Genomic DNA, 27768 nt, shown 5'->3' with positions numbered 1-27768 from the left:
CAGTTCAACTTCTCTCAAAGCCTCTTGAGCTTCTTTTGTAAGTTGGCGTGATGAATTTAAAGCACCGTCTCCCCTTAAAACGTCATGTAATGGTTGCAATTGACAGGTAGTCAAGCCTAACACTGGATGTATCCAATGGCTATCTCCTATCCATTTCTGAAAGTCATTTAAGGTGTTTAGCTTCTCTGTTCTTAAGGACAGTTTTTGTACTGTGAGCACCTTAGGGTATTCTTCATATCCTAAATATTGAAAAGGAGCATGTCTTTGAATTTTTTTCTGGAGCTACGTACAACTTGTGGTTCCTCAGTGTTTCCATCTTTTGTAGACATGCTTCTAACATTCGTTCCTCAGGTGCACATCCCAATATATCATCCATATGATGTAATAGCATAACTTTTGGAAATGCTTTTCTTATTGGAGCAAGAGCAGCAGCAACATACATTTAACACATAGTAGGGCTTTTTTCATTCCTTGTGGTAAAACTGTCCATATCTTTTGTAAGGCTCAGCTAAGTTAACACTGGGCACTGAAAAGGCAAATCTTTTTGTATCCTCCTTATCCAGAGGGATAGAATAGAAACAATCCTTAATGTCTTTAACTCAAAGAGGCCATTCTCTAGGCAATTGAGTAGGAGATGGAAGTCCAGGCTGAAGAGTTCCCATGGTTTCCATTTGTTCATTTACCTTTCTCAAATCAGTCAACATCCTCCATTTTCCAGATTTCTTTCTTACTTAACCCCAAGTGCCTGAGGAAAAAGCAAGAGCAGTCAGAGTGACTCTTGGGCAGAGCCTCCCCTGGCCCCTGGGCGCCCAGCTCCTGCTCCAGGCTCCCTGGGAGCCTGCTTCTGACCTCGGGGACTCTGCAGCCTGTCAGAAGCCAGACCCAGAAGGAGGCAAGGGAGTTTCTTGTTTCAAGTTTCTTATGTAACTAAATCCATGTAAAATTCCGGCTTCTCCCTGTGGGATCTCCATGAGAAGGGCCCAGGAGGGCAGGGTGGAGAGCACCGCTTCAGCATGGCCCTGGCTCTTGCTGCCCGGTGACCTTGGGGCAGTCACTGTCTGTCCCTCACTCTCAGCCGGCAGATGGGCAGCCATCCTCCCCGAGGACCTCGCCGCCGTTCAGGAGTCCCCAGCCCTTTCCTGGCCCCGTTTAACAGCGGCCCCGGCCCAGGCACCAGCTCCTAGGATGCAAGTCCCAGACGGCCGCTGTCTGTATGACCTGTTCCATTTTCCCCCGGGATTGTAAAAGTGTGCTTTGGACTCCCTCTGGCATCAGACTGAGGTCATAGAACACACGCACGCTGAGAACGCTCAACAGCTGGCCGGTGTCTGGCAGGCCCGGGGAGGGGGACAGAGGGAGTTCTGTCTCCTCCCCAGTGAGCGTGGACCCGCCAGGCCCGGGCGCCTAGTCTGGGCCCAGTTCTCGCTCCGGCCCCACGGCTCCATCAGAGGCTCCATGGCAACGCGCGCCAAAGCTTGGCTCTCGCAGCCGGCCATTTGTTATGAATCCATCAACCGGGAGGCGAAGGAGGACCTTTTTCTGCTGTTTAAATCTTGTTTTTAGCCCCTTGTCCTAGGCTGACACAGTCAGCCCCAAAGCACTGAAATCCAGGAGGCCTCTGGGAACTTGCCAGCGTTTCTTTTCAAGAAATTCTCCTCTTTCTGCCTTTGTCTCTGTTTCTCTCCCCTTCCTTTCCTCCTCCCCTCTGTCCCTTCTCTTCCCACCCTCCTCTCCTCACCTCTCTCTCTCTCTTATTCTTTCCTTGTCTTTCCCTCCCTCCTCTCTCTCCTTCCCCTTCTCTCTCTCTCTCTCTCCCTGCTTGTTTCTGTCTCTCTGATTCTCTTATTCATTCTCTTGTTCTTTCTTTGGCTCTATCTCTCTCTTTTCTCTCTGTTTCTGTCTCTGTATCTCTCTCTCTCTCTGCTTGTCTCTGTCTCTCTGATTCTCTTATTCATTCTCTTGTCCTTTCTTTGGCTCTGTCTCTCTGTCTCTGTCTCTGTCGCCGTCTCTCTCTCTCTCTCTCTCTCTCTCTCTCTCTCTCCTTGTCTCTGTCTCTCTGATTCTCTTATTCATTCTCTTGTTCTTTCCTTGGCTCTGTCTCTCTGTCTCTGTCTCTCTCTCTGTGTCTCTGTCTCTGTCTCTCTGTCTCTCTCTTTCTTTCCTTGTCTTTCCCTCCCTCTTCTCTCTCTCTCTCTCTATCTCTCTGTCTCTGTCTCTGTCGCCATCTCTCTCTCTCTCTGTCTCTCTGTTTCTCTCTCTCTCTCTTTCTCTCTCCTTTTCTCTGTCTTTCTGATTCTCTTATTCATTCTCTTGTTCTTTCTTTGGCTCTGTTTCTCTCTGTTTCTGTCTCTGTATCTCTCTCTCTGTGTCTCTGTATCTCTCTCTCTCTTTCTCTCTCCTTGTCTCTGTCTCTTTGATTCTCTTATTCATTCTCTTGTCTTTGGCTCTGTCTCTCTATCTCTGTCTATCTCTCTCTCTCTGTGTCTCTGTCTCTGTCTCTCTTTCTCAGTCTCTCTGTCTCTCTCTGTCTCTCTGTCTCTGTCTATCTCTCTCTCTCTGTGTCTCTGTCTCTGTCTCTCTCTGTGTCTCTGTCTCTGTCTCTCTCTGTCTCTCTCTGTCTCTCTCTCTCTCTGTCTCTCTCTGTCTCTCTGTCTCTCTCTCTCTCTCTCTCTCTCTCTCTCTCTCTTTCTCTCTCTCACACACACACATTCTTTCTCACTTGTTCTTCCTGTCCTTTCCTTTCTCTCTGTATGTGTCTCTTTCTCTCTGTCTCTCTCTCTCTGTCTCTCCCTCTCTCCTTCTCCTCAATGTTTATTAAGATTGGCGAATCAAAGACTTATGATTCCACATAGAAAGTGGAAGGTGAAGCTGGTGTGGAGAGTAACCTGTCCAGGATAGATTTGGACCTAGGTCCTCTGACTATGGCAAGGAGAACCTAAAAAGCTGCCTTAATGCACTTAGATTAGGGAATGGCAACACAGAAGGATGCTCTCTCAGACCCCCTACTATTCTGGTTCCTCGGTTTTTCTCGTTCCAGTAACTTCCTTCTCTACCCTTTTCTCAACTACACTCAGAGAGCTCACAGCCTTACTGTGGCCATCACACAAAGTTCTTCCACTCCAACATTCACAAATTCTTAAGTTCCTTGATCACATCATTCTTTCCTATAATTCTACCTCTCTCTATTCTTTTTTCACTCCTCCAAAACTATACTTTTTATGAAAATTCATAAATTTAATAAATTTACACCCCAAATTTTTCCTAGCACCCCCCGAGCCATCCCACACATAAATATTTTATTTATTTATTGAAATTGTCCCCCCAGTTTTATGTCAAGAAAATTTTTAGTGTTCATTTTTACCAGATTTTGGATTCCAACTTTTTCTCCCTCTTTCCCCTCTTCTCTTTCAAAGTCTTCCTAAACTTCTCTGTCTCTGGCCCATTGGGCATTTTTTACAGAATGGGGATCCGCCGTTTCTTTAGCTATTCTATGGCTCCTTGACAATCAAAAAAAGCACTGCCATCAATATTTTGGGGCATATGGGGGCTTTCTCTTTATCAATGGCCTCCTTGGGATGTAAGGTCAACATGGAGTCTTGGGGTCCAAGTGTGGGTGTTTTGAATCACTATGCTCTCTTCTGCTCTTGAGCAAAGAACCTCCGTGCCACAAGGACATCCCGACTCCCCCATTCTCCGTGGGCTGCACCAGCTGTTCGCCCTTCTCCCTGGGCCTCCGTGGCCGCCCTCCTCCCACCCTCCCAGATGATGATCTCACCTAATATCGACCTAAAACACTGAGGCCATTCACTGAGAACCCTTTCTTCTCCCTTTCTCACATCACGTCACCGACACCAATTTCCTCCCTTCTGCCTCACATGAGGCTGTGGCCAGTCTCCCTGAGAACACCCTCTCCATCTTATACCCCCCACTTCTCCTCATCTTTAATCTCTCCGAATATTAGCTCTTTTCTTGCTTCCTATGTCTCCCCATCCTTACAAAACCCTCCCTTGACCCCCTCCCTGCCACCATCTATCTCCCTCCTCCCCTTCTCAGCTACGTTCCTTGCAAAAACCACCTACTGGGTGCCTCCTCTCCCTGAGTTCTAAACTCCCGGCAGGAATTCAGTTGAAAATCCCCTCTGAAGTTAACAGGGCTCTCCTCCTGACGAAGCCAGTCAGGCGAACTGCAGCCAGGCTGCGGAAGACCTTCGCCTGTTAGCAGTGCAATAATTGTGCGTTAGTCAATGGGGAGCCAAGGAAAGCTGTAGAACAGAGGGGTGACTTGGGTCTGGAGGATAAAGGTGTGTTCATTAACCACAGGGGCTAGAAGACACCCAACGGTGGGGCGGAGGGAGGATTCAGTGCTGTCCAAAACTCAAGGGCACGTCCTGCTCAGCCGGCCAGTCTGTAACTAAGGACCCCGTGCTGGGGAAGAGCCCCAGGTGAGAAGTCTGTGGGCCGTGAAGAGCCAGGGTTAAGAACTGCTCCTTTCTCCAGGCCGCTGCCTACTGGAATGGCAGCTCCCTGACAGAGTGAACCATCTCCCACTTTGTATTTGTGTCTTCCCTATATGAGATGAGTTATATAGTGAACATAAGAGTTCTTTCCTACCTTCCTTCTTCCTTTTCTTTTTTCCTTCTTTTTCTTTCATCCTTCCTTTTTCTTTCTCTTTCCCTGCCTTTTTCTTTTTTCTCTTTTACTTCATTTCTCTGTTTCCCTTCTTTTTTCTTCTTCCTCTCTCTTTTTCTCTCTCTTCCCTCTTTTTCCTTCTTCCTCTCCTTTTATTCCCTTTTTGTCTGTTTCTCTACCTTCCTTTCTCTGTCTCCCTTTTTTCTTCTCTCCCCTTTTTCCTTCTTCCTCTCTTTTTATTCCCTTTTTGTCTGTTTCTCTACCTTCCTTTCTTTGTTTCCCTTCTTTTTTCTTCTCCTTCCCCGTTCTCCTCCTTCCTCCCTTTTTTTTCTGTGTGTCTGTGTCCCTTCTTTTTTCCTTCTTCCTTTTCCTTTCTCTCTGTCTCTGCTTCTTTCTCACGTGCAGACACATAGAACAGAGACAGTGGTTGGAGAAAAAGGACAGCTAGGCTTTATAAAAAAAACAAAACCAAACCAAAACAACCAAACATTCAGTGGTTGAAAACAGTTGTGAAACTTTGACTTTTCCCCCTCGATGGATGCTTGTGTTTGAGAGTCAGGCAGTGGATGTGTGTGCAGCACAATGATTCCCCCCCCCCCCGAGAACCAGTTCACAGCCAGAGACCCTTCACACTCTTTGCATCTAGTCTTCTTGGGGGAAGCAACATTCCCCTAAGATCCCTCGTTCCCCTTTGGCTTTTCTTCAGCCCCAGTGCCCCCTCCCACTTAATTTTGGATTTCTCGTCTACATTTTGTAGACCCCAACTGCTGGTCACGTGGTAGGAACTCATTCCTCTTCTTTGTGAAAGCCCAGGGAATGATGCTGGGGTTCATTAAGTGAAGCCTGCCCACCACCGGTCAGCCTGGGGGAGGAAGGATTCCAAAAGTCCCTTCTCTACAGAGAAGTCCGTGTAGCTTTTAAAATTCCTAAACAAATGGAGTTATTTTTTAATCCCACAAGAGAAAAGCTTCATAATTGCCAACGGAGAGGCTTTCTGTAGAAGAGTGACCAGCTGTTCCGTCTCCCTGGAGCACACAACCAGCTGTTCTGTCTCCCCGAAGCACAGAAAATGGCTTACTACCGAGCAGAGAGAAGTTAATGGGTAACTTCTGACTGCACTGGAAGTTGGGAGCTTGGTACTCGGTGGAGAAAGCTGAGGGGGGATGCTTTCGGCCATTGCCAGGCCCCACGTTTCCCGAACCAGACCACTCTATGCAGAGAATCCCTCCCCTCCCGTGCTGTTCCTGTCTCTGATGACTCCTGGGGCCATGGGGAATTGAATTTGCAAGCCCACCCCACCCTAGTCATTCGCCTCTGGCTTTGGAGACCAAGTGCAGGCCTGGAGCTCATCAGCCTGTCTTCAGTGCTCTGACTCATGTTCCGGCCAACTCCAGTCTTCTAAGAACCCAAGTACCCGGGGGCGGCCTCCCTCCCGGCCTCCTGTCCGTCACTTTGACGGAGATGCCTTTGTCCAGATCTTTGATGAAAACGTTCAGCCAGCCAGTCAGGAAACATTCCTTGAGCAACTGGCTGACCCTGGCGGAGGGCCACAGCTGGATCTCAGGGCTAGAAACCTCCTCCCGGGGGGAAGGCCGGGTCTGGTCACCCAAAGCCCTTTCAGGACCGCCCCGCTGATTTGCTCTCTGGCTCACGAGGGACCTTGTGAAATGCTTCCTCGAAATTCAGTTAAGTGCCATCTTCAGCCAGGAAGCCAGTAAAGCTATGGAGGAAAGAGAGATGATGAGTTTAGGCTGCCCTCCCCTCCCTGCCTGCCCTCCCCTGCCTGCCCTCCCCTGCCTGCCCTCCCCTGCCCAGTGGAACCTTCTTCAGCTTCATGAAAGCTGCTTCTTTCCCCAAATGTTCAGGAACCATCACTTGCAGGTTAGGCAGAGCGAAGGTGCTGGAGGAGGAGCTGGGGGCTCAGGAAGGCAGGGGAACTACTGAGAAGGATGCACTTGCACAAGTGATGGGGGGTGGGTGAGCCAAGATGGCCTGGGAGGCTGGAGGCGATGGCAGCCCCCCGGGGAAGCCAGGCAGAGGCCGTGGGGGGTACGGTGATTGCAGAGTTGGAGGTGCTGGGGGACGTCAGGGAGGGAGGTGAATCGCAGGGCTGCCGTTTGAGAGAAGGTGGGCTGAGATACAGCTGTGGAAGCCATCTAAGCAAGTTGCTCGGCAGATCCATCGGAGGTAGGAGGAGAAAGGAAGAAAGAAGAGGAGGATGCGGGAAAGGGACCCAGGATGTGGGGGATGATGGGAGCATCTTCCCTCTCCTGGCAGGAAGGAAAGCAGAGGGGGCCCAAGGCCAAGTTCAGAATCTCCTGCGTGTTTGTGTGCACGGAGCCCGCGCTCTGTGACGGGCTTGTGAACAATTACTAGGCAAACATGGGGGCCAGCTGTTCCCCATTACCCAGGCCGGTGGGAAGGCTGGGGGCTGGATCTCCGTCAGGGGCTTAGATGAGGTTGTGCTGTGGAGAATTCCCTGGCTCTGTCTGAGGCGCATTAAAGACAGAGACCAGCCTGCTCAGCCAGGCCGTGGAGCCCTCGTCCCCGGAGGCCCGGAAACAGAGACGACGTTCTCCTGAGCTTGAGTGGGGGGCTGGGATGGGAGCCGGGAACAGCTTTGGTTCCTCCCTTGCGATTGCTCTTGGTCCATCTATCTTGCTGCAGCTCAATCCAGACTGGTCCTGGGCCCCTCCCAGAACTTTCCCCTCACTCTCGGCGCCTCCTCCTCTCCCCCTTCCCCCTCCATCTCATTACCCATTTTATATCTCAAGGACCCATTTCTCCATCATGCAGTTTATCCAACTTCACCCTCTGGGACTTCGGGGCTGCCTCTGACCAGAGAACCCAGGGGGCCAAAGCTGGCTTTGATTGCTTTTCTTCCCAGTTCTTGTGCCTTCTTCACGGAGGAAGAACGAGGGTTCCCTTTCTAAAGGCTCCGGCTCCTCACAGACCGACACGGGCCTGGCTGCGCTGCCAGCAGGGCTAGGTCAGCAGAAGTGGAGCCCGGGCTGTGGGAAGGACCCGGTCTCTGGGTGGGCACACTGGGGAGGTGGGACCGCTTGGCCCAGTGCCTGGGACATAGTAGGTGCTTAACAGAGGCCTATCAACTGACTGACTGCCTAGTCATAGATTTAAGGTCCCCTGGGGCACGTGGGAAGCCGTCTGGGCCACAGTCTCATCCTACAGATGAGGAAACTGAGCTTCAGAAAATGAAAGGTCCCTGGGATCTCCAGCTTTCTCATCTGGCTTGTGCACCTTCCACTCAGGCTTGTCATGAGGAAAGTGCTTCTTCTAACACTTAATGCTCGCCAGATGAGAGTCGTGATGATGCAGTGAGAAGCTGGGACCTGGAAGTCAGGTACCACCTCTGTAACCCTGGGCAAGCCTCAGTTTCCCCATCTGTAAAATGCAGCATTTTGATTTGCGGCCCTCTAGGACCTTAGCTCTTGGGTGAGAAGGGATTTCAGAATTCCATTGCAGGGCGATCCCTCCTCCTGCAGGTCCCCGCCAGGTTATCTTCCTGGAGTAGGAACTTGGCAAGCTCTCAGGTGCCTGTCACTTCTCTCAGCCTTTCAGGGAGGACGGGACTGCCACATGTTCACTCCTTCTCAAAGGGACTTGGGCAGGGAGGGTGACTGCCACCCCCAGGTCACTAGCTGGGGCAGGTCAGAGTGAGGCTCTGCTTCCCTCCCAGCTGTGTGCCCAGGGTGGGGCTCCGTTCTCCCCCAGCTGTGTGCCCGGGGTGGGGCTCCGTTCTCCCCCAGCTGTGTGCCCGGGGTGGGGCTCCGTTCTCCCCCAGCTGTGTGCCCAGGGTGGAACTCCGTTCTCCCCCAGCTGTGTGCCCGGGGTGGGGCTCCATTCTCCCCCAGCTGTGTGCCAGGGTGGGGCTCCGTTCTCCCCCAGCTGTGTGCCCGGGGTGGGGCCCTGCTTCCCCTCAGCTGTGTGCTCGGGGTGGGGCTCCGTTCTCCCCCAGCTGTGTGCCCGGGGTGGGGCCCTGCTTCCCCTCAGCTGTGTGCTCGGGGTGGGGCTCCGTTCTCCCCCAGCTGTGTGCCCGGGGTGGGGCCCTGCTTCCCCCCAGCTGTGTGCTCAGCCGTGGAGTGATCTTCTTTGCTTCTTCAGGACATAAAGTGCTCTGCAAACCTTCAAAGCATGTAAGGAGGCTCTGCAATCACATCTAGGGTTGTCAAGAAAATGACCCCATCCCACATCCCCTCCCGCAGCGTGTTAATTAGGTCTCCTCTTTGCCCATGAGCCTGTTCCTTCCCTCCAGGTGCTGTCATCGCTAGGGCTTGTACCGCTTGTTGACCAAAACATGAGAGAGAGACCTCTGTGCTCAGAGGTCAGAGGGTGAAGGCTGAGGATCAGTTATCAGCTCTTCCACCTTCAGGAAGGAGAGATGAAAGAGTAAGAGTGAGAGAGGAACAGACATGATGAAAGAGAGAGGGGGAGGGAGAAAGAAGAGGAAAGAGACAGACGGGGAGAGAGAGACACAGGGAGAGAAAGAATCAGAGTCAGAGACAGAGAAGGCATGAGACAGACACAGAGATAGGATGCGAGAGACGGAGAGGAGACAGAGGCACACACATTCAGGAAGAATAAAAGAGACAGGAGGAGACAGGAAGAAGAAAGAAAGGATGAGAGACACGGACAGGGAGAGCAGAGACAGAAAAACAATGAGACGGGGAGAAGACAGAGACACACAGAGAAGGAGAGACAGAGAGAGACAAAGAAAGGATGAGACAGGATGAGAGACAGATGGACAGGAAAAGGAGAGAGACAGAGAGAGAATGAAAAGGAGAAAGAGCAGAGAGACAAGGAGAAGAGAGACAGAGACATACACATGGAGAGAGAGGAGAGTCAGAGAGAGACAGATAAAGGATGAGAGAAGATAAGAGACAGATGGACAGGAGACAGAGATAGACAGAGAGAGAAAGAATGAAAGAGAGAATGAAAAAGAGAGAAAGGATGAGACATGGATAGGGAGAGGAGAGAGAGAGAGAGACAGAATGAAAGAGAGGAAGGTTGACAGAGACTGAGAAAAGACAGACACACAAAGAATGAGAGCGAGACAAAAGATGAGAGACAGTCGAGATAGAAGAGACAGAGAGAGAATGAGAGACAGAGAAGAAGGGGGGGGAGAGGAAAGGGGAAGGGGAAGGAGACACACAAACACAGACAGAAAGAGCCCCAAATCGCCTGCTGATCTGCGATAAGACGAGGTCGCTGCCCCCCTAGTGCCCGCACTGGGCTGCTGATAAGCCGCGGGCCGGATAAGTAGAATGCAGAACAATGCCCGTGATAAGTGGCTTTTGAAGGGGACAAAGTGCTCCTGGGGGCCGAGGAAAGACCTTTTCCGAGGTGGGGGGAGGGTGTGTTCGGGGCAGGGGCCCCGGGGAGGGAACGGGCTCCCCATGCCGGGAAGTCCCCAGGGCCGGCTGGGCCGCGTCTCGGAGGCCGTTCCCGGAGGCTGGCACCCCGAAGGCCGTTCCCGGAGGCTGGCACCCCGAAGGCCGTTTGCGAGCCCTCTCGGCCTGCCAGGAGTGAGGGGGAGTGAGAGGGGCTTTGGGAGAAATCCGGCCGAGGGCCCCCTCCCGTCTCCACTTTTAGAAAGCGGGGAGAGGAAGGGGGAGGGAAGCTGGCTTAGGGGAGGGAAGGGGAGCCAAGGGCAGCCAGAGAGACTGAGGCACCCGGCAGAGACCGCGCCGCGGAGAGAGCGCGGCAGAGCGAGACCTTCAGAAGTAGGTTTTGTTTTTAAAGAACCCCGAACCGGGGAGTCAGAGAGAGACGGATGGAGCCAGGAATCCGGCCGGGAGCGGCCTGCTGCAATTAGTCCAGGGCTCGGCCCGCCCCCCGGCCCGCCCCGCCCCCAGCCTGCCCTGCCCTCCCCCTCCCCACAGCGGGCTCCCCCCAGCCCAGGCTGGGCTCCGGCCAGAGCGCTTCCAGGCGGGATAATTGAAAGGAGCTGGGCTGGTCGCTCTTCAGGACAGAGCCAGGCGGGCGGCCCGGGGACCGTGGCACCCCCGCGTCCTCACCCTCGCACATCCAAGTGACACGCTCCCCCCCCACGTGGCCCCCCGCCCCCGCTCGCTGACCCTCCGCGGCCCCCCACGTCCGAGGGAAGGAGCCGGGCCGCCGCTGCCCCCGGACCGCCTTTGTGCGCGCAGGGGTTCGCCCCCATCCCCGTGTCCCGGGCCCATGGAGCCGGCCTGGACGCCGCGGCCGCTGGCGCTGCTGGCCCTCGCCACGCTGCTGGCCGCCAGAGGTAAGGAGCCAGGGCGGACTGGGGGTGGGGGCCGGGGCCGGGGGAGGGGGCGCGCCGCGGGGGAGGGGCGGCGCCGGGGCTCGAGCTCCTCACCTCCCCTTCTCCGGCCCCTCGGGGGCTCCCCCCGCGTCCCCTTTCTCCGAAGTTCTAGCACCTCTCCTCCAGCCCTCGGTCCCTGGTTCCGAACGGTGTCCGTCCTGTTGGGTCCCGGCTTCCTGCCCTGTCCCTTAGGCTCCCGGGCCATTGGCCCGAGCCGCGGACGCCCCCAGGTGCCTCAAGCTTTCCGGCCTGGTCTCTGCGCCGCCCCCTCGCCTCCCGCCGGCATGGCCCGCCATCCCCACTCGCTCTCTCCCCACCTTGCTCGGAGCTTTCTCTCACCTGTGTGACCTCGGGCATATCGTTTCCCGGTTGCCGGCCTCGGTTTCCCTATCTGTCAAAAGGGAGCGGAACTGGGCGATTTCGGGCCGCCCCACCCCCACCCCATCTTCCAAACTCTCTTCTTCCACCTCGTCACCCACCCTTCCCAGTGCCCAGGCATCCCTTGGCCCGGCTGTCTGTCTGTCCCTTGGCCCAGAGAGCCATCGGTGGGGCCCCTTCTCCCCGCCCGCCCCGCGGCTGTAAATCCCGTCAGGGAGGGAGCAGCTCCTCCCCGGGGGTCCTGCTTGCTGCGGCCCAGCTCTAATCTACAGAAGCCCTTCCTAGCTTTGTTATTAAAACAATTAAAGCCAGAAACCAGAACCGCTCCTGGGGAGGGGCTGGCAGAGTGGAGAGGAAAGGGGAGGGTCTTAGAGTCTGGGGGACAGAGCACATGGTTTCTTTCCCCTTCCCCGGGGCAACCTGGCAGGCTCTCCTTCCTTACTGGGGGGTCGGGAAGGGGCCGCTCTGGCGGCCTGACGGTTCTGGGCCTGGGGCACGGATGGCATTTCATGGACTCTCGTGTTTCTGATCTGTAAAATGGGCCAGCAATGCTTCCAGAATTTGGGATTGGGAGGCTGGTGGAGAGGGCGGCTGCAGGAGGGATGCTGTCTGTCGGAGCACTTGGAAACAGCCAGCCGGGCCTGGGGAGCTTTAGCCCCGGATTGCCTAGAATGCAGTCCCTGAGGTCCTTTGTCCAGTTCCGGGGCCAGGGCTGGGTGAGGGCCGTGACTGGCCCCCACCTCCAGGGAAGGGAAGACCCGGCACCTCAGGGTGCTGGGCCCGGGGCGTGCTCCTTCTCGGGCAGCCCAAGGAGGCGAGGCTGGGGCCGGGGCCAGAGGCCTAGGGCTCCACGGCCAGTGCTCCTGCTTTTTCTTAGGGACAAAGAACAGGGGAGCCTGGGAACAGGCACGGCCTCCATTTGCCTCCCTGGAGGTCTTAAGGCCGAGCTGGCTACCTGCTCGTCAGAAGGTTCTGCTTCACCCAGTGGTTCTTTCCCGGCCGGAGAGCCTCCCTTGTTCCTGCCCCTTTCTGGGCCTCAGTTTCCCCATGTGTAAGAGGGAAGGGGTGCACGCTGTGGTCCCTGTCAGCTCTGTCACCGGTTTTTAAAATGCAGCTGGGTAGCCCGGGCAGCCGAGGGCGGCTGGGCTCCTGGCAGCGGGCAGTGGCTTCCGCCCTCTGGCACGGCTTGCTGGGCCTGGCTGGGGAGAAATGGGTCATGGAGTAGGTGCCGGCCCCTTCCCCCAGCCCAGGCTGCTCACCAGGCAGAGGCCTGACCTCCAGGCTGACTGGGAGCTCCCCCCAAGGACAGGCCTCCCCCCTGCCCGGAGCCTTCCATTTATGGCCTGTGGGGGTGTTTCTCCCCAACCGTACGGGAAAAGCGATTAGGCAAGCCCAAAGGAGAGGGCAGCAGGGATCCCGGAGAGTCCCAAAGAGACCAACTGTCAGCAATCGATTTTTGTCATGTGTTTACATAACCTTGGAAGGGGCAATCAAAGTCCCCCTGCCCCCAGTCCCCAGAGCCTCCCAGCTCTGTCAGGTCAAGGCTTCGAGGCCGGGCCGGCCCAGCCCGGGGAATGCCTCAGGGAGCCCGAGGAGGGACCTGGCTCAGCCTTAGGGGAGGACTGGATCGAGGCGCAATGGCCAGGGTCCTCCTCGGTGACCCAGGATTAATAAACACACTCTGAACTCCTTTTCTGGAGATTTCTGGACCCACTGAGTTCGCTGGCTGGCAGGGAGGAGGCTGGGGCTGGAACCCCGATTCCACTGCTGGTGCCGGGGGTGCCGGGAGACTCCAGCCTCCCCCCTCACACGTGCTGGCTCCCTGGCCTGGCGGTGGGGAAATGACTCGCTGGGGCCGGGGACCCGGCTTCAAACCCATCTCTCCCCCTTACTACAGCCCGTGTGGTCTCCTCGCCAAATGCTCTAATTACTACGCAGGGCCGTCGGCCCTCCCCTTCTGAGTCTGAGTCCCAGGCTCTGAATTCTGGTTCTGCTCCCTACCGGTGGGAGCCCGGCCGAGCCATTTTCTCACCCCGAGACAGTTTCCTCCTCTGTAAGTTATGGGGAGGGGGTCCCGGCCTAGATTTCTGGCTCTAGATCTCAGCCCCTGGCCCTCAGGGACCTGGCTCAGTGCTGTCAGACCCGGATGGAAGGAAGGCCTGTGGGAACTTGGGGCGCCAGCAGCTCCTGCCCTCGGGCCTCTACTGTGAGCCCGGGCAGTGGGTGTTACCAGTGCCAGAGCAGCCTCCGAGGGTAGGGGCCATCTGGGGGGCGGCTGCTCCCAGATGGAAGGACCCTTCTGGGGGGGCGGCCATGGCCGCCCAGGGACAGGGACAGGGCCGGTGCTCTGGGAGAGCTGAGAGCTGTACGGTCCGGCCTCCGCCTGAACGGGAGGAACGCTCTGTAAGTGGCGTGGTCAGCCAGCTTTCTCCCAAGCCCCTGGGAGGGACGGCCCATCACGCCCCTCGGGAAACTCTCCAAGCCCTCGCTCGGAAGGCAGCCTGGCCCCGTGGGAAGAACACGGCCCGGTTCTGGAGAGAACCCAAATCCTGCCCCCATGCCCTGTGGCCCTGGCCACCGCTGCGTCTCCCCGACCTCACTCGAAATGAAGGGCTTGACCCGGACGGCTGCTGAGCCGTGGCCCGAGTTCGATGCAGACTCCTGCGGCCTCGGGTCTTGAGGGCCCCTTTACTGTGCCCACGTAGGGCCCGGCCGGCGGTGAGGCGACAGCACGGCTCCCCGCGTTCTGCCTGGCCCCCCTTTCCCGGGACTCGCCGCCCCGCTGGGATCACATCACGCAGAATCCCCACGGGGAAATACTTTGGTAAGGCCGTCCCCCTGTGGCGACGTCTCCTATCATTCCTCTCGGGAATGGGATCGTCTGGAGGCGGGCAGAGAGCGGAGCCCGGCCGTTTCGGGCTCGGGGGGTTTGGAGAGTGGGTGGTCAAGGGCTGCCTGGGGTTCCGGGCTGCCACATTCCTTCTGGCCGTCTAGAAGAATTTATGGCTCAGAAAATGCTCCGTAACATGATCTGGGCAAGGCAGAGCGCATCAGGGCTGAAAGAAAGCAGCTGGCCACAGAGCGATAGTATCGTGGGTGGGGCGGAGAGCTCCCCGGGCCCTTGGAAGGCCGTCCCTGAGCTCCTCCGTCCCCGTTTTACAGGGGTGGAAACCGAGGCCCAGAAAACCGCCCCCATTCCCTTAGCTCCCAAGGCTCAGGGCTGGGGGGCAGACCCCAGTTCCTGTTCCAACACCCCCTTGGTGTTCAGAATCACGGGGGAGGGGGGTGACTGGGCTGCCCATCAGCTCGGCCAGGCGGAAACAGCAGCAGGACCTGGTGAGCGCCACCTCCCTGAGGCTGTGGGAGACGGCACGGAGGGCATGGGGCAGGTTTGGGGGTTTAGGGGCTTCCTGTGCCTGGTGTTCTCTGAGCTTAGTGATGTGATTAGAGAGAGCAGGAAAGGGAAGTGGGAGAAAGAACAAAGGCTGAGGATTTTACTAGGAAACATGTGGTGGCTGTCAGCCCTCGAGGCAGCTCCCTACCCACCCCCAGCCCCAGCCCCAGCCCCACCAAGGCTTATTTAAGGCAGGCAGGCGGCTTGTGGCTTGGGTCTGGGTGGTTTGGGGGGGGGCAGCGCCAGCTGCGTGACCTTGGGCAAATGACTTTGTGCTAGAGGGCAGGGCTGGGGCAGAGGGGTTTCCAGATCTGGCCCTCCCCCCATGGGACACCCCTCTGCTTCGTGAAATCTTTGTGGGGATCTTTCGGGCCGGCAGAAGCGTGGCTCGTTCTGCATTAACTGTCCGGGGACACCGACGAGCCTTGGGCAGGCCAGACTTCGGATGTCTCGGATCTCTTTGCCTAGTTGATCCATCTATTTGATCGATCTGTTTGATCCATTTTGAAAAGGATTTTTTTCTCATTCATACAAGATTACTCAGTAAGCACCGGGCATCGGCAGCGGGGAGCTGTCTGACGGACAGGGGGCTTGGGAAGAGGGCACCGGTCGGTGGATGATGCTCATTGCCCACCTGTGGTTGTCAGGCCCTCTGTTCCAGAGTCTAGAAAAGGAGCCGACGGCTAAAAAGCTGTGACGAAGCCCGGAGAGAGGCGATCACCTCTGAAAAGTCTTTGTGAGCCTGGGCTTAATTCTTGTGCAACGTTCAGGGCCTCAGGGTGGTGTGGTGAGCAGGGCCCCAAATCTGGAGGCAGATTTAGTGTCGAATCCCAGTTCTCTTCTTTAGGGCAAACCATTCCCTCCCTCCGGACCTCGGTTTCCCCATCAGTCAAAAGGGGGAGCTGGACTAGGTAATCCCAAAGACTTTCCAGGGAAGACAGCCTTGAAGGGCAGAGAGAGGTTTATGTGGTAGAGGCAACAGAAAGCCTCCCCCAGCTTCCTCCAGCTTTGGAAACCTGTTGTTGAGAGCGGCGGAGCCCCGGAAGCCGGGCCATCCTTGCTCTCAGGCCGATGTGGGCTGTCGGGCGTGGGGTTTGGGGACCCATCGATTCGCCAACCAGTCCCTGATGTATTCCTATGTGCCAGGAGCGGCCGTGACCTCCACCCTTGCCCTGTGGCATAGACCCTGCCCAAGTATTAACAATTATTTGCTCCTCTGGCCCTGAGGCTTTCTTGGGATGGTGGCCAAGGCTTTCCACAAGCTGGACTCCCCCGGGTTTGCAGACTTCTTTTCCCGTGACCCTTCTCTGCTGTCTCTGATGTGGCTCACCTGCCTGGCTCTGCCCCTCTGCACCGGGACCCCTGGCATCCGGCAGGGGGCCTCCAGCTCCCCCATCCTCCAGAGCAGGACCCTTTGCTCTTAGGAAAACAAATTTTTGCTCTTAAAGTTCTATTGATTTCTTAACAAGGGGCTTCCCAAGAAGGAAGGGAGCAGGAGATCGGAAGGCTGTTCATTGAACAAACCTTGGTCAGGCGCTAGTGTGGCAGACCGCTGGGCTCAGGGGCGAGAGTGAAGGCCGCGCCCTCACAGGGCTTCCATTCCTCGGCGGGCGCTGCCCGCCGCCCCGAGGCTCCAGACCTGACCTCGCCTGCCCACCGGCTTCGCGGAGCGTTTGAGCCTGCTTGTAGAGCCCTCCTCCTCCCAGCGTCCCCAGGGCGTCCCAGGCAGCTGACCCGGTCCGGTGCTGTCTCTCTGCCGGGTCCCGCTCTCTGAAAGGCAGCCCAGCCTGGGGGTAGCGAGCCAGCCCTCCCGAGCGTCAGGGGAAGGAGCCGCGGCGGCCCTGGCTCCCCGCAGCGGCCCTGGCTCCCCGCAGCCCAGCACTTGGCTTTGCTCCCGAGCCCCCTCTTGGGGCCTCAGCCTTCCCATCTGCGCTTGGATCGGGCCGAGGGCTCGGGCCGGGGAAGTTGAGGCCCAGAGAAGGGTTTGGCCGAGGTCACGGGCCGGTCAGAACCGGATCTGAGCCCAGATGCGCTGTCCTGCCGAGCCGGAGGGCGGAGCTTGGAGCGGGTGGTCCCGGGGCCCCTGGGAGGATTCCCCGCCGCCAGTGACCAGAGCGGCTCCGAGCCGTCCGAGCGCCAGAGGGGTCTCCTCCTTCTTGGCGGCTCTAGAAAGGGCCGGGCTTTTGGTCGGGCTCCAGGGCCTGGGGCGCCGCAGGGGGAGGGGAGGAGGCTTAGATGTCCCTCCAAGAGGTTTTGTTTGGAGCAGACCAAGCATGATTCCAGCGGGGGTGGGCCGGGTCGGGCTGCGGCCCAAGGGGGGAGGGTCCGTGGCCGAGCTCACAGTCCCGGGCTGCTTTGTCTCCTCTGCCCCAGGGGAGCCAGCCCAGCTCTGTCCGTGGTGCCCCTGGGATGGGACGCCCATCTGGGCGGGCGGGGCTTTCATTATCCACCTGCCCAGACTGAGGACTTCCCCCAAAGCCTCCTTGGCCTCTAGCACGGAGGGGGAGGGGCTGGATCCCTGCGCGGCCTCCCTGCCCGAGCCCAGAGTCCTGCGCCCACCGGACCGGGACCCTCCGGGAAGCGCCATCTCCTTCCCGGACGGCGACAGAGGGCCTTCCCCCCTTTGGGGGTTTATTTGGTTTTAAAGTTGGGCCCATCAGGTTTTCAGGGGCTCTCCTGGGTCCAGACCTCCCCTGCACGTGTCCGGTGAGCTGACAGTGCTGGCGGGTCCAAAGCCTGCCTCTCTGGCAAGCCTCAGTTTCCCCGCCTGTGAATTAGAGCTGACGTAGCGCAGAGGGCCGCGATGGGGCTCACGGGAGCCGACGGACACCCGTGGACAAGGACGCGTCCGTGCGTGGGTCTCTCCGTCACCAACCACTAGGCGCTCTGTGGGGGTGGGCTCCTAGTGGCCGGAGAGCTCGGGGCCTCAGCCCCTACTACGGTCAGAGGAACAAGCTCTCCCACCTTGGAGGCGCGTTCTCTCCTCCGCGGGGCTGAGGGAGCCCCTTCGCTAAGTCCGCCCTCCCAGACGGCTCCACGGGGCTTCGGCCCTTCTCCGGCCGGGGAGGCCACCTGGCCCTTCAGGGCAGCCAGCAAAGAGCCCGTGAGCTTCCTGTTTGCTTCTTTCCCGCTCCGAGGTCGGGTCCCCTGCGCTCTGTGCCTGAAGCCACAAACGATCAAAGGGCTCGGAATCCTTTATAAAGGAGCCAGGAAGCTCGTGCTCTCCTCTCTCCTCGGGGTGCCGCCTCCTCCTGCAGCTGGCCTGAGACCCGCGCCTGCCCGGCCCCCAGCCGAGGCCCCCAATCAGCCTGGGGGCAGGGGAGGCTCCCCAAGCTCCTCCTGGCGGGGGCTCCTCACAGCCCTCTCAGAGCTTCCCCCAGCCACCTCTGCACAACGTCCCCTGCACCTCCTGGACTCCCCGCCTCAGGAAGGGCCTTCGGCCATCTGGATCACCCCCAATTGTCTGAAGTGAGCCCAGGAGGGAAGGACCTCACGAGCCCTTACGGGAGGAGTCTGCTCCTTCCCAGGAGAGATGGCCTCATTCTTTGTTCTTGGATTCCCAGCACTGGCCAGTGCCTGGCCCATAGTAGGTGCTTCCTCAGTGCCTGGCCCATAGTAGGTGCTTCCTCAGTGTCTGGCCCATAGTAGGTGCTTCCTCATTGCCTGACCCTCAGTAGGTGCTTCCTCAGTGCCTGGCCCTCAGTAGGTGCTTCCTCAGTGTCTGGCCCTCAGTAGGTGCTTCCTCAGTGCCTGGCCCATAGTAGGTGCTTCCTCAGTGTCTGGCCCATAGTAGGTGCTTCCTCAGCGCTTGGTGATTGATTATATTACGTGATCCTTTCCAGCTCTCAGTTTCCTCAAGTGTAAAATTGGGATAATAACAGGACCTGCCTCCCAGGTCATTGTGAGGCTCCAATGAGATAAGAGCTGTAAAGTGCCTGGTACACAGTAGGTGTTATATAAATGCCTTTTCACTTCCCTTCCCCAGTGGAACAGGAAGGAGGTAGATCTGTTCCCTGTCTAGGCTCTCCACCTTCCCAGATGTTGTCGATATTACAACTTCCTCCTGGAGTGCTTTGCGGTTCTTCCCTCCGAAGAGGGAGAAAATAACCATTTGTCACGTTTCACATTTATAAGGTACTTGGGGCCTCCTGGATGCGGGAAAGCCCAGTGAGGGGCACGGGCCTCCCAGGCTGGCTGGCTCGGGACCAGCTTTGAGGTCCGGCCCACTCCCACCCAGGACATTTTTTAAAGGCTGAGCCAGAGGGCCGGCACGTGTGTCTGGTATCTGCCCCATGTTCTCACTGTTCCTTTGCGGGCCTGTCCCCCTCCCCAGGAGGGCAGGGACCACTCGCTTTGGACGGCAGCAGGAGAGGCTTCCAAGCCCCTTCCCTAAGGCCGCTGTCCCCAGCCACCGCCTCCAGGCCCGGGGCCCTACTGCTTCCCTCCCCGTCTCGCAGGCTTCCCGCAAGCTTAATCCTGGGGCTGCTGGCTGAGGGCAGGAAGCCTGGGAAAGGCTTCGGAGGCCTCTGAAGGGCCTTAGGCTCCCCCAAACCCAAGCTGTGGAGGAAGGGATGGAGGCTCCATTCCCAGATGTTTGCCATTTGGCTAAGCTGGGAACAAGTCCTGGAGGAGCAGATGGGCTACCCCGGGACGCCGCCCGGCCATTCATCATCCCGGGCCTCGTGGAGACTGCGTGATCTCCTGGGGCCGCCCGCGGCTGGGGGCGGGGAGGCTCCTGCAGACTCCCTGCCTGGTACTGCCAGGGCGCTGGCACTGGGGAAGGGCGCCCAGCAGAGAGCTGGGGAGAAGTCGGGAAAGGAGGCAGCGGAGGCTGGAACACTCAGGCTGTCTGGGGGAGGGAGGAGGCAGGGGAGGCTGGAACACACTCAGGCTGTCTGGGCTGAGCTCTCACCAGTCCCCTCAGAGGGTGGTGGGTGGAGGTGTCTCCAGCGTAAGAAGGATGCAAGAAAGCCTTTGTAGGGGGCAGCTAATCACTTCCCAGAGCTTCTGTTCCCTCATCTGTAAAATGGGTCTCTGAACTCCCCCCTGGCTTGGGTCATCTCCTCACATGGCCAGCCCTGTGAAGCGAGTGCCACGGGATCATTATCCCCAGTTTACGGATGAGCAAACCGAGGCAGCGTGGAGTGACTTGCCCAGATTTGGGGTCTTCCTGACTCTGCGGAGCCGCCCGCTGCGAACCCCCTAACGGGCGGGGCCCCTGCGGCAGCGAGCCGCTTGTTCATCATTTCTCTGTCAGGGTGAGCGGCCCGCTTCATCATGGAGTCCTGGGTGGCCCTTGTGCTGAGCAGACTCTTTCAGGGACTTTTCCAGGGCACCATGTGGGGGGGTCCCACCGGTGGTCCCTCCTCCAGGGTGCCCGGGCGTGGGGGCAGTCGCTGTGTGGAGAGGGGAACCTGGTGCTGGAGGGTGGAGGCCAGGCTTCTGCATGGGGGACTCCAGGCCCAGACTCGACCGCGTGTCGTGGGGACGGCCTCTCCGCACCTTCTGCCTCAGACACTTTTGCCCTAGCTCTGTTACTTAACTGGGTCTGCCTCGGTTTCCCCCCCTGTAAAATGGGCCAATGGCACCTACTTCACGGGTTGGTATGAGGCGCCAGTGAGATCATGTATGTGGACGGTACGTTTCAAACCTTAAAACACCCGAGAAATGTCAAGCTGTTGTCAAGATTCTGCGGGTCTTTAGATCTGGGCCATTGGTCTCTGTCCTTGGTCCTGCCCCGGTCCATCCCCACACACAGACTCTCACGTACATACACCTGTGTGTGTATACTTGTAACAGAGGGTATGGGGGCTTCCTTAAGGAGCCTGAGAATGGCCCAGAGTGAGGGGCAGGGCGGAGGGTGGCCACGGGCCTGTGGGGGACGCGGGGCCACAAGGCCCGAGGCTGCGGCTTCAGCTTCCCGCGGGACCCGGGCTGTGGGCCGTCACTGTGACTGCACCCCTCCTCCCCCCCCCCCCGATTCCCCCCCCACCCTCTGCTCCCTCTCCGGGCGGGTCTCCTGATCGCACTGGCCCCAGCCTGCGGCAGGAGGGCTGCGTGATGGAGGCAGGATTCCGAAAGAGCTTGGCAGGCCAGAATTAACCAGCTGGAATTTAAGAGGGATTATTAGATTATTGCAAAGTCCTCTGCTTGGGTTACACAAGGCGTTCTGCAGGGAAGCGCCTCGAGGGGAGGGGGGCAGAAAGGGCCCTGGGAGAGGAGAGCCGGGGCCGCTGGGAGGAAGTCTGGGGCACCCTTGCCATCGTGCCGATGAGCTCCATCAGAGCCCTCTGTGACCCAGGAAGAGCAGGCTGGGCGGGGTGGGCTCAGGGGCCTGGGGGCAGGGGAGGGAGGAAGCCCACACCGCCGTCCGGCTGCCAATAAGTTAATGAAATATTTGGCCTCATGAACAGAAGCCCAGCCCTTAGCAAAGGGGAAGAGCCCCGGCCCCCTCTGCCTTGGGCGGGCGGTCCCCGCGGCACCAGGTACCATTCGGGGACTGCATTGTAGCAAGCGCGGGGGTCGGCACCAGGTCCCAGGAGGAAAATGCCAGCAAGAGAAGACTTGGGGTAGGGACAGCTTGGGGAGAAGGGATCGCTGCTCCCAACTGTATCTTCAGGGAGCATCCAGAACACAGGTCACTGAGGGGCAGGTTTCAGCGCAATGTAAAGGAAACCCTTCTTTCTAAAATAATTTATAGTTAATAACACAATAATTATAATATTTAAATTTTTTGCTATTTTGCAATAAACAGAGATATTCCAAATACAAAGAGAAAAAGAGGATTGTATATGAAACTTTAAATTTCATCATTTACAATCTATTAAAATGAGTGTGTGCACATGTGTATACACAATTTGTTTACGTACACATATACACACATATATATTCCATTAAGCACGTTATTTCCACACAGTCTTGACTATTTGTGTTGGCCCTGAATTGCTGGTCTCTTCTGTGTTTCCCTTAAATGTTTCATTGATATTTTCTTCCCCTTTTTTGGCATTGTTTTAACTACCCCCACCCTTCTCTCCCACCGATCCTTCCTGCTTTCCCCATACTCCTTTCCAACAAGTTATCACAGTCAAACAAAAAATATTCTCTCCATTGGCCACATCTGAAAGTATGTGAGTCTGAGCCAATTTATACAATTTATTGTGTAATCATCATCTTGATCCTGCCCACTTCAGTCTTCCTTCCCTTTTATCATTTTTATAGCGTGGTCGTGTATTCCATTACATTCTATAATTGGTTTAACCGTTCCCCAACCGATGAGTAACCTCTTGGTTTCCACTTCTTCCCCCTACCAAAAAGAGCTACGATAGAGATTTCCGTGCAGATGGGGTCCTTTCCCTCTTCCTCTTTCTGCTCCTGTAACCCTCTTCCTGCGCTGCTCTCTCTTCCTCTTTCTTCTCTAAATCTGTGTCCCGCTATGAAGTCTCACTTCTCTGGATCAGAACTTCCTTCAGCCCTTTCTTTGTTTGGGAGTTTTTGACACCTCTTCCCGCCATGGTGAGATTGTGTGTATTGGGGCCATCTGAATTGGGGTCTTACAATATTTAAAATAATAACAGCTTGCACCAATGTCGTGCTTACAAAGAATAATAACCTTGGGAGGTGGGTGCTGTGATTATTCTTATTTATGGATCAGGAAGCGGGCAAAGGTCAGTGACTCGCTCACCAGGCCGGGAAGTAATTGAGGATGGACTTGAACCTCATTGGTTTTCATTCCCACATGACTCTGTGTCCCCCATGGAGGTCTGATGGGCAGAGAGGGCGGCAGTGAAGGAGTCATGGGCTTTGGTCTCTCTCCAGTTGAAATTAGATGGGGCAGAGATACAGAGTCCATCTCCCTGAGGGTCTGGCGTCGGCCCCTTTGTTTGTCTCATCCATCGGGTCCAAGGAACATTTGCTAAAAGGTTAGTCACTGTGTTGGCTTTGGCCTTGGAACCAGTAAACAAAGCTCGGTGCTGGACCAACATGTGTTCTGCATCAATGACTGGGCTGGGATCAACCTGTCCTCCCACCCTCACACAGCATTTGTTGATACTTTGGAGAAATGAAAGCTATTGTCCTCAGGACCACATCCCGGCGCTACCCATTTGAATTCAGGTTGCTAATTGGGCCTGCCTTGTGCCGGGTCCTGGGCTGGAAGCGTGGGGTTAAGGGAGAAGTTGGGCTTTTATGGCAATGAGCGGCTTGGGGTCACTCCAAACTCGCATCTCCTCAGACAGCACGCAGCTAAGTATCTCCTCTTCCTCTTCATCCCATTGTATTCTGCATCCGAAGCCCTGGGCCCAGAGAGATGTCCCTATGGACTCGGGTACAAACCCTCTCTCCAGTTACTTTCACAGTCTGGGTACTGTATGGTATTTTTCATCCACTTTGTTTTTTTAGTGTGGACAGTTAGATCAATGTGATGAGGATTTGTACCAGAGGGAACATCACTGGTTTTTTATGTTGTGGGACCATTCTTAACTAGACTCATTTTGTTGATGATCCCAGAGGTCTGTCCCCAGCTTGCCCTTCCCCTCCCTGGGCGTTCTCTGTAAAAAGAGACTTGAGTGTCTCTGGATGGAGGCAGCCCACCTCATGGCCCTGCTCTCCAGGGGGCTGTCCTCTGTCCTAAGATGCAGCCCACCTCATGGCCCTGCTCTCCAGGGGGCTGTCCTCTGTCCTAAGATGCAGCCCACCTCATGGCCCTGCTCTCCAGGGGGCTGTCTTCTGTCCTAAGATGCCCACCGTAGGTCCTGTCCGAGACTAGCCCCAACGGTAACAATGCTCTGTTCCAAGGAAGGCTGCCAACCACCGCCATGCAGGGATTGTCCCGACTTGGCCTCTGAAAAGTCATTCATTAGTAAGAAAATGTCACGCTGATTCTGTTCCAAGCTCGGAAGGGCCCACTGCGAGGAGAATGGTCAGTTCCCAGAAACCCCCAGCAGGCGCATAACCTGTGGGAACACTCTCTGGATTCCCACATCAGCTGCCTGGGGAAGCTGTGCCAAGAAGAAGGGTAAATAAGGCAGATTGGGGGTGGGGGCTAGCAGCTGAGGACGGCCAGGAGCAGAGGGAAGGGCACCAGGTTTGGAGATAGAGACCACGGCTGGCCTGGGACACCTTGGCATGTGCCCAAGAGGTTATGAAGGTAGGGCTGGTTTGAAAAAGGCCCGGGTACCTGCCAACAGAATGGTGTGAATGGGGGGCTTCATTTGTCCCTAAAGGCCATTCCTGTGCTGACCCTCTGTTCCCTTTTATCCCGTCTTCCCTACCCCTGATGTGCGAAGGGTTGGAGCCCCTGCTCTAGCAGGGTCAGCAGAGGGAGCTGGGGAGCTTACACATATTTGGCAGGGAATGGGGGTCTTGGGGTGGTTGGGGGTTCTGGTGTTTGGTCTCTCTATTGGCTGGAGTAAGTGCGCATCAGGGTCCAAGCAGCGTTTGATGAGTGTGGCCCAAAGAGCCAGTCCCCAACGTGCTTCTCAGGGACAGCAGTGTGGAGCATTTCACTTCCTGTTGTAGAGGTGGACGTGAAATCTGACCCTACCCAAATGTCCACGGAGGCTCCTTATCCCCTCTAAGGTAAAATACAGAATCCAGCCAGGGGCTGGTGTTCGAGTTCCTCCTCAAATGAGTAGCTGTCCATCAATTGGGAACTGGCTGAACAAGTTGTGGCACATGAAGATAATGGAATATTATTGTTCTATAAAAATGACGAACAAGCTGATTTTAGAAAGACCTGGGAAGATTTATATAAACTGACACCGAGCGAAACAAGCAGAACAAGGAATACATTGTGCACAGTAACGGCAAGAATGTACCATTATCAAATATGAAAGGCTTGGTTCTTCTCAGTGGTCCAGTGATCCAAAACAATCCCAGTAGATTTGGACCAAAAAAATGCAATCTGTATCCAGAAAAAGAACTATGGAGACTGAATATAAATCGACACATGCTATATTCACTTCTTTCTTCTGTTTTTTTAAATCTCTCCCATGGTTTTTCCTTTTGTTCTGATTTTTCTCTCCTAACATGATTTATAAAGCAATGTGTATTAAAAATAAGTAAAAAAGAAAATAAATAAACTTTGTTTTAATAGAAAAAATCAAAATAAATACAAAAAAATGAACAAACTTTGTTTTAATAGAAAAATGAAAATAAATACAAAAGAAAAAATGAATAAACTTTGTTTTAATAGAAAAATGAAAGTAAATACAAAAGAAAAAATGAATAAACTTTGTTTTAATAGAAAAATGAAAATAAATACAAAAGAAAAATGAATAAACTTTGTTTTAATAGAAAAAAGGAAAGTTCCTCCATCCTAAACTTTTCTATTTTAATTCCTTACAGACCTTGGTGTGTGCTCCATTTCAATCTAAGATGCCTTCTCATTACTCTCAGCACAGCATCCTCCCAGTGTGGAACATGCTTCTGTAGAGACTTTGCCCTTTAGCTCCTTTGCTGGGACTTTCAAAGGTCTTTCTTGACCTTTCTCTCCACCAGCTCCAGATTGTAGATTGGTGCTATCTCCTACCCGAAAAGTTTTTATGTCACTTTGAGTTCTTCCCAAAGAACATAAGCTCCTTGAGGGCAGGGACCTTTTCTTTTTGAAGGATGTTTACTTCTTTTTTTTCCAATTTTAAGAATTTTAATTTAAATTTTGAGTTTCAAATTCTATTCCTTCTCTACCTCTTCCTCCCTGAGATGGTGTGCAATCAGATGTTATACTTGTGCAATTATGTAAAATATTTCCCTATTAGTCGTTTTATACAAGAAGACTTGAACAAAAGAAAAAAATCAAGAGAAAAATGGCAATACTGATGGTAGATAGGATGCCTTATCATTAGTCCTTTAGGATTGTCTTGGATCATTGTATCGCTGAGACTGGCTAAGTCATTCACAGTTTTTCATTGTAAAAATACATTTCCTCTGTCACTGGGTACAATGTTTTCCTGGTTCTATTTATTTTACCATGCATCGGTTCATGTAAGTCTTTCCAGGTTTTTCTAAAATCATCTTGTTTATCATTTCTTATAGCACCATGATATTCTATTACATTCATATACCACAACTTGTTCCCCAATTGGTGAGCATCCCTTTGATGTCCAATTCTTGGCTACCACAAAAAGAGCTGCTGTATTTTTTATAAATAGGTCCTTTCCCGTTTTTTGGAGGTCTTTGGGATGGAGAGCTAGCAGTGATGTTGCAAGAACAAAGGGTATGGACAATTTTTGAGAAGAGCAGGGACATTTGAAAATAACCCTGGAAAACAGTCTAAGTAGATGTATAAGGATAGCCTCCTGCATTAGTGAGGGGACTTCCATCATGGAGGACATCCTCCATCCTCCAAAGGTAGATGCCCCTTTTCCCGTGCTCATTGCCGTGGATGTTCCCAAGTAGCAAAATAGGGATAGCCTCCTGCATTAGTGAGGGGACTTCCATCATGGAGGACATCATCCATCCTCCAAAGGTAGATGCCCCTTCTCCCGTGCTCATTGCCGTGGATGTTCCCAAGTAGCAAAATGCTAACAGCCTCACCTGCTTTGCTCCTCCCTGCAGTGACTGCAGATGTTCTGTTGGAAGACTGCTGCGCCGATGGAAATAGGCTGGCCACCCAGAAACGAGACTGCTCCATACCCTACGCTTCCGAATCCAAGGAATGCAGGTACACGGCAGCCCACTCTCCTCGGGGGTGATGGGCACTGCACCTCAGACCAAGGCTCCCTTCCTGGCCCATCAGGTGATGGCCTAGAGGGATAGATCCCTCCTCTTCTCCCCTCCCACCCCCCCAGAGTGTAAGCTCCTGGAGCTTTGTCACTGCAGCCTCAGCACCTAGGACAGTGCTCGGTACCCTCAGGTAAAGGCTTCCTGAGGGACCAAGGGACACAAGGCAACAGAATGATCGTTATGCTCGATGATCTAGTAAAATGACAGATTTATGGAAAATAAACTTAGGAAAGAGAGGGATTTCTCAGGGGCCTTCTTTCTCCCCTGTTTACCTGCCCCAGAGCAGGAGGCACAAGCACCCGATTCTCTGGGGCTTCCCAAGAGACTCTGGGGTGGAAAGGGTTCCTCCCGCTCCAGTTCCCTTGGCCACCATTTCCACGTTTCATTGTACCGACTCTGAGGAAAGTCTGCTGGGCCCTAGCCCTGACCAAGGAGGCTGAAATCTGAATTTAACAAATTCTTGAGGAGTCAGAGTTGGGGTAAGCCAAAGGCGAGAAAAACAGGAAACGTGGATTATTGGGATGTTGGAAGATCAAATGTTTATGATTCAAAGACCATCAGATAAGGGGGGCCAGCTGGAACTGAGGATTGAAGGGAGGGGGTGGTGTGCGCCAAGTAAGGATCTGAGAGGGGCCCCTGGTGATCCTGGAGTCGTGTGTGTGTGTGTGTGTGTGTGTGTGTGTGTGTGTGTGTGAAAGAGAGAGAAAGATGGAGATACAGCATTATGGGGGTGTGTGTGCATGAGTGTGTGTGTGTGTGTGTGTGTGTGTGTGTGTGTGTGTGTGTGAAAGAGAGAGAAAGATGGAGATACAGCATTATGGGGGTGTGTGTGCATGAGTATGTGTGTGTGTGTGTGTGTGTGTGTGTGTGTGAAAGAGAGAGAAAGATGGAGATACAGCATTATGGGGGTGTGTGTACATGAGTGTGTGTGTGTAAATGCATGTGAGCGTGTACATATTTGCTCTCTAACAGATGAGAGGGAAGACAATTAGAACCGGAACCATTCCTAGAGCCTGAGCAGAATCTATTGATCCTTTGCTGATACTGGTGCCTGTTCATCGATGACAGATTTTAGAAATGAGAAACCCCAGGTGCAGGGAGTCCCTCAGGGACTCCCAGCTGGCCATGGGATGAGCTGAGCCGAAGACCTCAGTGTTACCATCCTGTTGGCCCCCGATGCTTTCCCAAATCACAGGGCAATAGAAAGTTCTGATGGGAAAGGAGGTTAGAGATCATTTGGCCCCAAAGCTCAGGGATGGGGGGAAAGGCGGTGAGACTGGTCCTGGCCCTGACACCCCCTGTTCTAAGGCTCAGTTGAGCCTATAGCAGCTGTGCTCATATGA

At 55.0% G+C, this 27768-nt stretch overlaps 1 protein-coding gene across 2 annotated transcripts in view; it reads left to right on the top strand.

Annotated features, from left to right (window-relative positions):
* The first annotated feature begins 10597 nt into the window (after nucleotides 1–10597).
* Nucleotides 10598–27768, top strand: part of FBLN1 (fibulin 1) — a 56536-nt gene continuing 39365 nt past the window's right edge. The window contains exons 1-2 of one of the 2 annotated variants that reach the window (XM_051962878.1): nucleotides 10598–10893; nucleotides 26258–26363. In XM_051962878.1, coding sequence (XP_051818838.1) covers nucleotides 10827–10893; nucleotides 26258–26363 — 173 coding nt within the window. In that variant the 5' untranslated portion in view covers nucleotides 10598–10826. The remainder of the gene's footprint in view (nucleotides 10894–26257; nucleotides 26364–27768) is intronic. The other variant, XM_051962877.1, reaches the window with a different exon arrangement.

Source organism: Antechinus flavipes, chromosome 5, assembly GCF_016432865.1.
Source record: "Antechinus flavipes isolate AdamAnt ecotype Samford, QLD, Australia chromosome 5, AdamAnt_v2, whole genome shotgun sequence".
In the NCBI taxonomy this organism is placed as follows: domain Eukaryota; kingdom Metazoa; phylum Chordata; class Mammalia; order Dasyuromorphia; family Dasyuridae; genus Antechinus; species Antechinus flavipes.
This window is presented reverse-complemented; position numbering and strand designations above follow the sequence as displayed.